The following is an 11,407-nucleotide window of genomic DNA, read 5'->3' as shown; positions in this document are numbered from 1 at the left end:
AAAAACAAAGCAGGTTCTGCGCCAAGATGGCGGCACATGAAGACTTAGCTTCCGCAATAGCTGGAAAAAAGGGGGCGGGTCTAAATCTGCATCACAGCTGATCTGGAGGTTTTCCCCCCTCAACTTGTTTTTTTTGCAGAGAGCAGCTTTGCAGAGAATCACAGGAAGACCTCTGTCTTGTTTTCCCTCTCGTTATTTTTTTAACCTAGTGCTTTTTAAAACTAGATGCATTTTTTTAAAATTATTTCTTCAGCCTTATACCGAATCCAAACCCCAGCGCAGTTTCACGATGCCACTTCTTTTCAGAATAAACTGCTTTTATCACAGATTTTTCCACTCGTGCACTATCGCCTTTTTGTCATCCACCGTGCAGGTCTGACCTAGTTTTCAGTGTTTGCCTTCCACCGCATCCCATGCGTTGAGAGCGAGCCGCCAGTGGAGATGTTTTCGGCAGGAGAGGAGGTCAATTCCCGTTTGTTTACCTCACTGAAGGAGTCCCCCGGAGCTGCAATCTCCCCAACGCTGGAGCTCAGCCTCACCACCATCTACACCGCCCTCTACTCTTTCCTGTTTGTTTTCGTCTACCTGCAGCTCTGGCTCATTCTGCACTACGGACACAAGCGCTTCAGCTTCCAGAGCGTGTTTTTGTTCCTGTGCTTGCTGTGGGCAGCGCTGCGGACGACCCTCTTCTCTTTCTACTTCAAAAATGTGGTGCAGGCCAACCAGCTGCAGCCTCTGGCCTACTGGCTGCTCTACTGCTGCCCCGTCTGCCTGCAGTTCTTCACACTCTGCCTGCTCAACCTCTACTTCACACAGGTATGGCTTTGTATGTGACCGTGTGTGTGGGAGAAAGACTGTGTGCAGCGTTTGTGTGTGAGTGACCTGATTTCACAAAAGAGCTGACTCGGCAGTTTTCTGCTTTTTATATATGTATATATACACATTGAGGCACAGTTTAACTTCCTTTCCTTTAATCCAGTGTTATTAGTTACTATTACCAACACAAGTCAATGTGTGTAACAATGATTTGCAGTAAACAAATGTCAGATACTGGAACTACAGATCCCATGAGGCTCAGACTTTACTTCTGAGGCCTTATACATGAATTATAAACACTATATAGACACACTTCCACTTAAAACCTGCTAATGTGGCATTTATTGACTTGGAATAATCTTAAAATGCAGCCCAAGACTCTCACTTCGTCTGCAATAAGGCTACACAGATGTGTCAAAGCAGCACAAAGGAGAATTCAGACATTTTAAGTCTTGCCACCAGCAAATAATTCAAGGTTTAACGACACACAGCCAGTAAATCGTCCTTAAACCACCGTAAAAGACGTTACATTTAGACAGAGCCTGATTTGTTGTTTCCTCTTGTTTCCAGTCATGCTAAGCTAAGCTAATCAGCTGCTGACTGTAACTTCACGCTTAATGGATGATTCTCAGAGTGACGTCAATCCTCTCATCAGACTCTCTGCATCTTTTGCAATATTCAATTCCTCAAAGCTGTTACAAATGCAGTATTGTGTGATTCCAGTGTGTGGCTGTTAAGACGGGCCTGTTGTCCTATAGTGGAGTGTCTTTAAATTTAAGGTTTTTGCTTGTACAGCTTCTGCAACAGCACTGATATTATACAAAATGTATCCGTACTCTGTGCTTTAAGGAGGGAAATGCGGTCGCTGTGGTCACCATTGGCCTACGTGTTCCACAGTCCGGTTGCTGACCGGCTTGAAGCAGTTTTTTGGGTTGCTTTGTGGTCGGGTTGCTCTGCAAACACTCCGTTCGTGTCCCGGGATGAGCCCAGCCTCCATCGATGTTTCCTGTTTATTAACCGGACCGGACTCAAGCAAGTCCCCCCCCCCACACCCCGTTCACTGCTTGTTGCAACAACTGAATAGAGGGACCCAGGTCCTACGGTCAGTCACAGTTGTTCGACACCTGCCCACTCCAAATGTCAGAGACCTGTTTGTTCCTCTCTCAGAAGCGCTCACACGCTTCAATCAGGGCTTCAAAGAAAAAAAAACACATACAGTGTGGGTTTCATTTACACACGGGGCGAGTAAAGAGGAAGCTCTTAAGTGGCTGAGTGGAGATTTGGTAATGAAACCAGTGGTGTCACAGGACTGCTCAGTAGATGTTGCAACCCATGCGTGACTCTGTGACTCATATGAACCCCATTCCCATTGTGACAAAATTAAATGCGTCACTTTGCGTGAAACCAGCAAAAAGTGGCCCCTGTTCCATATCGACTAAGGTTCTCCTGAAAGGTTTAAAAATACGTATTTCCATCCATACGTCTGAAATGCCATGTGACTGGCCAGCTCGGCCAACTGACTGTTCCCGTTTGTGGTTTCAAGTCTGGCCGGTTCTGACTAATAAATCATATCTTCTCCCTCAGTGTGAACAGCTCAGATTGAAAGCTCCCTTTCATCGTAACCGGGCGTTAGTGTAACAGATCTACTTTACAGCCTCAACAATACCTCGTGTTTTAACATTAAAGCTGCTACAATCAATATTTTTAAATCGCATGCGTGTGAATCGGGTCACTCATAGCGATGAACCTACAGAGGATTAGCTGCTTTTCCACGGCGGGAACTATCCTCAGGGACCAAGAACCACAGGAGGAACTCAACGTGTTAACACAACAGAGATCAGCGTTTAAACTAAGAGCTGAGGTTGTTATTTTATGCCGTAAAAAAAAAGTCTGTGCTCAGCTGGTATATATAAATGCTTGAAGGAACATTTTAGTTCCTGGAACTAAAAGTCTGGGTACTTTGAGTTAAAAATGCGACTCTACAGAGAATTTTCACATCTTTCAGCTTTAATTATTTTCAACCACCTGTCCACAGTCTCACATAGTTAGCAGCTGGTGAACATACTGAAGCAAGAGACACATACTTTTCTATATTAGTGGATTGTTTTTGTTATATTTTGTTTATTTAGACATGAAATTAATTGAGGGCTAACTGGAAATGTCCGTGCAGTTATAATTTTCACCATTAAATAAATGTGACTCATTCAGATTACTCGCCAGCAGTGTAATTGGTTTGTGTCTAAAGAGAAAACAATATCTTAGTTGGCATACGCTCGACGTCTATAAAACCGCTTGTCTCATTAACTTTAAACAGCAGGGCTATCAGCCTGATTACACAAACTCAAAATATGATTTAGTTCCTTCATTAGAGCGTCACTGCTGCCGCCGCTGCTCCTGCTGTGTGACGCACACACGCATGTGTGGAAATAACTCTTTTTCTGTTGAGTCAGACATGAGCCCTGACCTGTGATTTACTTCGATATATCACATTTTATCGACCGCTTAACTACAGGAACCGATTATGGAAATTAACAGTGCTCTAAGTAACTAATCTCACCGTCTGCTCAAAGAAAAGAAAAAATATGTTGATTCAGTTGAATGTTTTATATGTTTCTGGGGCACACACACATGCAAGCATACAGTGTACACAAAGTATACAGTCCAGCAGTGCTCTGTTGGCTGGTTGCTTCATTTCTAGGTTACAAATTACCTCCTCTTGGCCTACATTCTCACAAAAAAAAAAGGCTGAGTGATTATGTGTGGGTTCAAACTGTTGACAAGGCTGAGTGCATTTCGTGGCCATTGCATCAGTAGTATCTTTCCCAAAGTGAATTATCTCACTAATCATTCTACTTAAAGTGTCAGATATAAGACGGCATTGTATATGTGTCGCTGGATAAAGTACATTTTGGTATTTTTTTTAAAAAGCAAATAAATCCGGGAAGCCAATGAACTTTGTCAGCTGAGGCCACTGTCCCAGCTTTTGTACACTTAAACTGGACTTATGTACGGTATGGCGCTTTTAAAGGTTGCTACTGATAAGGCGTTGGCAACAAGGCGGGCAACAGTCAATACGTTTTCAGATTTTAGTGTTGGTTAGTAAATGAAGTTGGTGTTTCTATACCGACACACCTCGGCCGGCTGATAATGACACATATGCTGTACCACGGAAGATTTCCCCTCTGTGAGATAAATTAAAGGATGATCTGTGTTTTATTGCTGCTCTTTAAAGTATATTAAATTAGAGAGATATTCCCAGTATAGCTCCTGTCTCTTTAAAGCCTCGGATTGTGTCTGAGTACATTTTTATTGTCCTGGAGGTGCAATTTGGCTCTCGGGCAGCTGTCAGTGAGTTATAAAAATACAAAAACCTACGGAAATTAATAAAAAAAAACATCAACACGACTGTGGCCCAGTCACACCTAGCCATTTCAGCCCTAGTTGCAGAGCAGAGGACAGACCTGCCTTGTGACTCTGCTGGATATGCAGTGGTTTTTGCATTTACGTGGTCGGATTAGCTCTAAGAGACATTTTTAAGAACTGAATTCTGCAGTACTGTGCACATATTATGCCTAAAAAATGCACTATATACAGTACATCTGCCTTAATGTGCATACTAAACAAAGAAAGGAACAGAAAAGACGAACTGGATTATACATTTCCTACAATTTATATGCTAACAAGACAACAGATCAATGCATAATTCTGTGTAGGAGTGGATCTTTGTGTTATTGAGTTCTGAAAACGCCAAGTAATCCACTTACTGTAATGCAGTTATTCCCTATAACCAGCATATAGATGACAGTGATTTTTTATGCCATTATAAAACTATTTAAAAGTCATGCCTATCTGCATTTTAACCGAAAAACCACATTATTACATAAATAATGTGGATCCTTTCTCGGTCTTGCCCCTCTTCTTGCGTTATTTGAATACATGTTCCACCTGTATTTGCCTGTTTACTTTGGTGACATGCAGGAATCTCCCCATGCTCTGTTAAATTCACACTCTGCCCCTAAAAGAAACCCATCCACCCCTTTTTCTCTTCTGCCCCATCACGGCTGGTATTTTTACATTAGTAAAGTAAAATAAAATGAAATAAAAATGGTCACCAGGTGGGATTGAGATTTAAAATGTTGTTTACCTAGATTCATGACTGTAATAATATGTTTATACTCCTTATTCTTTAGGTGATGTTTAAGGCTAAAGCCAAGTATTCACCAGAGCTCTCCAAATACAAGTAAGTCTGGTTTGAGTTTTTTATTTAAATTGCATTGTGAATTGTCAATATCTCCATGTAGTCTTGATCATTTAAGACATGGACTCAATATGTTGTTGTTCTATTTCACTAAATGGGAATCAGTTCACCTCCTCTCTATTTCTAACCCTTCCCTTTCACACACACATGCAGAGAGGGAGTGATGGCTTGCAACACCATGAATTTTAAGTAGTTGTTGCTTATGAATAAGGTCACATTTTTGTCATCCCACTTACTGTTGGTGTGTGTTTGCCTCCCTCTTTCTCTGGCCAGGGTCCCTCTGCGATTGTTCTTCCTGTGTCTCAGCATATTTTTCCTGGTGGTTAATTTAACGTGTGCGTTGTTAGTGCAAGGAGCTCTGGAGCGCTCTGAATCGCCAAGGTAGACACATACAAAAATAATATTAATTGAATGAACAAAATGTCACAACTGCATGGGCACCAATCTGTATTACAACATCAGAAATATCTTTATGTCTGCAGTGATGGTGGCATCAGACATGCAGTCCTAGCCCGGGTCCTGATCAACGACAGCCTGTTCGTCCTGTGTGCTATATCTCTGGCCGTGTGCATCTTCAAAATCGCCAAGATGTCATCTGCCAATGTTTACCTCGAGTCCAAGGTAGAGACGGCTTAAATTTGACTTTACAAGTTTTATTTATAAGGGGCAAAGGCTGGCTTGTAGGAGCCTTCGAGGCTAACAGGTAAACTCTCTCAACTCTCAACTTTGTTACCCAAGAAGGGTAACATAATGTAGGGAAAACAAAGGCACAATAAAAACAAATGAGGCTGTTGGGAATATCAGCTCATGACCTTTTACCTAGAGGTTTTTAATACCACAGCTGTTTATAAGGACAACATCACAAAAATTTCCCAAGCTGTCTTGAAATAATTCAGCCTTTTTCCTTCTCATTTTCTTGGAATATATATATATTCCAAGAAAATGACTGCTAGTTGTCTAGCTAGGTAGCTACATAGCAACAACTCTTATCAAGTGGTTGTGCACCTAGCATGCCAGCTATAGCATTAGCATTAACTAGCTAACTTTCAAAACACAACGAAAACAGCTACACAGGTCTCCTCATAATATATGTGTGTAACTTTTACACAAGAATAAAGTGTGAACTTACCTCAGCATAATAAGCATTACAAACCATATTTGGCAGTAATGTTTTCAAATAGTGTTTGCAATGTCCACAAGAGAACTCCACATGTGATTAGCGCCCTCTTGTGGTGAGCCGTTTTCTGACGTTTTCGGAAATGGTTGAATTTGATAGTAAGCTAATATTATTAACTGGATTTAGATAGATATATAGCTTTCTTTTGGCCTTTTTTTTTTTTTTAAATATGTTTGAGGGAAACGTTGACATTTCATATTATTATTATCCTACATTCAGTTAGCCGCTCGTTAGCTTGCTAAGCTGTTAGCTGTTAGCCGCGGTGGCTTCTGAATGCGGACGGTTGCCTAGCAGCGACGTCCTCAGCTAACTAGATTTAGACAAAGAGAATTTTCTTCTGAGCTTTTTTTTTTTTTAATATGTTTGATTAAAAACGTTGATATTGCACATTATTATTATTTTCCTACATTCAGTTAGCCGCTCGTTAGCTTGCTAAACTGTTAGCTTTAAGTCACAGTGGCTTCTGAATGCAGACGGTTGCCTAGCAGCGGCGTCCTCAGCTGATGTTAACACCTGATCGCTAAATATTTTGTGCACATGGCTCCTCATGTTGTAACCGTAGGATCACAAGTCCCATCTGAAGGCGAGCGGACTCAGTTATGTGTGTATATGTGCAAGATATATTTATTTCTTTTAAGCTATACCCGTTTGAAATGCAACCTAAAACCAAGCAATGAAAGACATTTATTTTAAAATACAATAAGAGGCAACTCATGATTCTTGCTGTAGTATAAACATGCTCTGATGCTTATATCAGTGTCGCTCAAAACTCAATTTCAGGCCTGTAATATGCCACATTGGTCACGCGTAGGCCTGGCCTGTGCTGTCGGATCACATCTGTGGCCCATATCTGACATTAAATTACAGTTGCTGACTGATGCGTGTAATAAACGTGATAACTCTTCCCCCCGCAGGGTACGTCAGTGTGCCAAGCGACGGCCATAGGAGCGGTGGTGATTCTGCTCTACACATCCAGAGCCTGTTACAACCTGGTGGTGGTGGCCCTGTCTCCGCAGGACAGACCCAGTCCTTTCAACTACGGCTGGTACAACGTCTCTGACCAGGTACGACGGTGGTCCGGTTATAGATGAGAAATAAGCTTTTACTTCGACCAAGAACCACAGTGTGTGGACAATCCATCGTTGGAGATTTGAGAAAGCAATGCTTAGTGGGGTAAAGGGCTTTGTTTGGCTATAAATAACCATTTGTTTGTGTGTGTGTCCTGACCTACATCTGGGTTCAAGCCTTAAGACAGGCTGCCCGGTTTAAAGGGTGCCATTGTGTGTGCATGTGTTGCACAGAATAGACACTAACTGACATGGATGTATTAGTCTTTTAATCTGCCTTTAGACCAGATGTCAGCCTTAGAACTGAAAATCAATATGACCCTTAGCATAAATACTGGAAGCAGGGGGGAAATGTAAAAGTAATTTGTGTCCACAAGTGCATAATGCATTGTGTGTTTGTGTCCTAGGCTGACGTACAGGAGATCAGCGGCGAAGCCTACATCGTTTTCGGTATCATCCTCTTCTTCTGGGAGCTGCTGCCCACCAGCTTAGTGGTGGTTTTCTTCAGAGTTCAGAGACCCAACCAAAACCTGGTAACTTTAAACTTTACAGTACAGGTCTGCTGTGAACGTAGAACCCGTGACAACGCTTGAACGTCTCTGTGTCCGCCAGGCTCCGGGAGGCATGATCAACAGCCACAGTTTCAGCTCCAGGGCTTACTTCTTTGACAACCCCCGACGGTACGACAGCGACGACGATCTGAGCAGAAGCATCAACAATAGGGCGGATCGGGCCAGGTAGACGCAGACACACACACATATACATACAGTCTGACAGTTGAACTTAACACTCAAACTGTGAAGTGACACCTCTTCTTAATCCTCTCAGTCTCCTCTCTACCACGCCCCAGCTGGGCACGTCTACCTGGTACGGCTCCATCCAACGCAACGGCAATCTGGCGGCGGGAGTGGCGACCGCCCAGCAGCCGCCCCCCTCCACGGCCCCGCTCCTCTTCGCCTACGGAAACATCCAGAGTCTCCACCACCAGCATCACAACTACTACTCCACCCCGCAGAACAACAACTACCACCAACACCACCACGGCAACTACTATTCCACGCCGCAGAACTACTACTGCGGATCGCAGACCTATTTCTGCACGCCGCAGAATTAATCAGGACCTGCTGTACATACTGAAAAAGACTCATTACTAATGATTCTGTGTTTTCATCACCATCAAAGTAGGTACTTTCGAGTGACCAAATTATTGCAGGTTGTGCATAGAAACTGGTTCACTAAATAATCCCTGGTGGTGCAAATAACCAGAAAGTCGGTGTGCAAAGACTACCTGCTTTTTGAGGACGGCAGCATCTTTTAAACGGCAAGTAAGGACCACAGCATATTCCAAAAAACTGAAAAGCTATTTCTGTTAAATGTTTTGGTCGTCATATCCAAGACTGGAACCGTCAGTGAGTGGTTAATAATTCATCTCTTTTCCCTCTTTCCTTGTAAAGGTCACTTGGTTGTGATTCAGTGGAGGGTACAGTCCTGCACACACAGGGGCTATGTCAGCTAACATGGCTAAACCTGAGGCTGCAATGGTCAACAGTTCACGACATGAGGACGTTGCATAGTGCTTGCAGCATTTGTCAAACTGGGAATATATGTAATAATACAATCATGTGAATTAAAATGGTGATTTAGCCAGAAAGGTGCAGGATAACGAGGCCGCTAGCAGGATCTAAAAACTCTAAAAAAGAAAAAGGCTTTATTGACTATGGAAATGAAAGGGTATACACTTACAAAGGGCGTTGTGGGGTTCATCGCTCTTACTACTACTTTAAAAACCAACTGTAGCTTGTTGGGGTTTCGAGGCATTAGCTCTGGTTGCATATGACAGGAATTAGCCGATGCTAATTTGCCACTGGCCGCCAAAGCTTGCAGCCAGCACTAACAGCTAGCCCGACGAAAGTTAAAACACACAAAGCTAATGAAACTTAAATCCATCACGGTGTATTATGTTGTTGGAGGCAAGTTTTTACTGTTTTAGACTGTGATTGTTCATTTTGGCGCCGCTCAAACGTAGCTAGCTTAGGGTCGGTGACACAACACAGGTTTTCCAGTGTCGGGCTGTTGATGTGGACCACACCGTTGGCTTTTTTTTTGCTGATTCAGTTGTCAGTAGTCTTTTTCTGTGTCTTCAAGTGCAACCTTTTAGGCCCGGACACGTGAGGTGATGCCACTTGTATAGTTAGACGTGTAAAATAAGCTTACGATTCCTGACAGTTAACATATAACTGGTACATAAGTGTTACATCCTCGGCGTAAACCGCTTACAGCCCAGAAACACGTGTGTGATTTGTGCGTCACAAAGTTCAGCTCAGTTAGGACGTGCTGCTACTGCCGCTGCTGCTGATGTTGCATGGAAATATTTAACAGGAGCCCAATCCAGGCCTTACTCAGCCACAGTTACGCAAGCCGTGTGAAAACTGGAGCGCCGAAATTACGCCACACCGCAGCTACACACACTGTCAAGTTGTTGAATCTTGGGGGGGTTTAAACATATCATAGCTTTCTCTGGGTCATTTCTGCATCATCGTGAAATTCATCGGCGGCTCGGCCCTTTTGACTGCGCGCCCCAGGGTGGGAGGGTCTTTAAAAGATATTTGTGACCAAAAACTCTTTAATCTAATCTGAGCTGTGAGGCAACAATTTGCACTTAGAAGAAGTTCACCTTCCGAGGAAACGGCTGTGAGCCCTGAATGTAGGTTTCTCGACCCTTGTCTATATTTTGCTATCCGTCCTTTGAGAAAGGAAGCATCAATGTGCCATCATCGCATTTTTTTTAAACATATATATATATCATATCTAATCGTTTCATTCCTCGAGGAAGATATTTTTGCACAACGAATGCTCGAACGATGCGTATTTTTAATTGTTTGTGTGTCTCCAAGCTAATCAGCCTCTTAGTTTTGAGTCGGTACGCGTGTGATTAGCTTAGCGTGCTCTTGTACATTTTGTTTTTATCTCTTAACAGATTTTACAGTTTATTTTTTTCCACTTTTCATGTCATGAAACTCGTAATTCTTACTGTAAATGACCGTGTTAGCTTCATACAAGAAAACAAAAAGCATCCAGAACTCGAAAAGCCGGTATTTAACATGCAGCTCGTGCGCCGCGATCCCGTCACGTTAGCAAATCTCATCGTCGGGTCCAGCTGTTCACATCTGCAGTGCAGAACGCATGTTCCTGCATCAAGAACTCATATTATTTGTGTGATATTTGCTGTATCTGCTACAAAAAACAAACAAACAAAAAAAAAAGGCAGTGATAATTGTTTTCATGTTCTGGATTGTTTTTATCTGTGGCCATACTGAATGTAACCTTGTGCAACAGATCACTAATGATGTATGCAAGAAAAGCACTACCGTGTTTAAATAAAGGCCTACTGCACTGTTTTTAATACCACTTCAAACTCTACACAGGCATAACTCGCTCTCCTCCTCCTCCTCCTCCTCCTCAGAGGACATAACCGAGGCTAAAAAAGCGTGTAAGCGCGTAAATCATCACAACCTTGGAGAAATCAAACTGTGGCCAAAGTGCACAACGCCCTCATTGTATTTGCTACGGTGGGCCTGGCTGGTTCAGACTCTTCCCAGCAAACGCACGCAGCCGGTCATATGTTTACCACTTAACAAGGTTACAAGGATCAAACCAAGTTCAGCTCAAAGCAGAATGCGGCCTAGTTTTTCTTCTTTTTAGCTGTTCAGTGAGAAAATCTGTGAAGAAGTCGGGACTCGGCGATCCAACCACACCGGAAGGACACATTTGGTTTCGAAGAGTAAGAGTAATCAGACACAATCCCCATTCACACTTTGAGGCAAAACTAATGTGGTCAAATAGGACCCAGACCAAATCCAAATGTCGTCAGAGCTCACTCACATGTGTCCCGGCTCTGTTCCCACTTGTAGTTAGGGCTGGCCACTTGCATTTGGACGTTAATGTGAGGTCAGAACAAGGCCTTAATCTAAAAACTAATGACTCCTCCTAACCCAGGTGAGTATCCAGTTGTGATCAGGAGGCCTAATCATGCGAGTTTCAGGTGTGCACCACCCACAGAAGCTCCTAATAAAAGCCTAAACTCCCCCG

At 42.9% G+C, this 11,407-nt stretch overlaps 1 protein-coding gene across 1 annotated transcript; it reads left to right on the top strand.

Annotated features, from left to right (window-relative positions):
• Positions 1-200: 200 nt before the first annotated feature.
• Positions 201-10,726, top strand: gpr137c (G protein-coupled receptor 137c). The gene is made up of 8 exons (XM_084574647.1): positions 201-816; positions 5,007-5,056; positions 5,348-5,455; positions 5,557-5,695; positions 7,166-7,315; positions 7,726-7,851; positions 7,931-8,055; positions 8,147-10,726. The coding sequence occupies exons 1-8, from the start codon at positions 442-444 to the stop codon at positions 8,430-8,432; spliced, it is 1,359 nt and encodes a 452-aa protein (XP_084430773.1). The 5' UTR covers positions 201-441; the 3' UTR covers positions 8,433-10,726.
• Positions 10,727-11,407: the final 681 nt, after the last annotated feature.

Source organism: Chelon labrosus (assembly GCF_963514085.1).
Source record: "Chelon labrosus genome assembly, chromosome: 24".
NCBI classification, from domain to species: domain Eukaryota; kingdom Metazoa; phylum Chordata; class Actinopteri; order Mugiliformes; family Mugilidae; genus Chelon; species Chelon labrosus.
This window is presented reverse-complemented; position numbering and strand designations above follow the sequence as displayed.

Bases quoted from the DNA above. Each gene is read 5' to 3' on its own strand.
- gpr137c (XM_084574647.1), top strand. From the start codon at position 442: ATGTTTTCGGCAGGAGAGGAGGTCAATTCCCGTTTGTTTACCTCACTG. The intron at 817-5,006 runs GTATGGCTTTGT...CTTATTCTTTAG, and splicing joins TCAACCTCTACTTCACACAG to GTGATGTTTAAGGCTAAAGC. The intron at 7,316-7,725 runs GTACGACGGTGG...TTTGTGTCCTAG, and splicing joins GGTACAACGTCTCTGACCAG to GCTGACGTACAGGAGATCAG.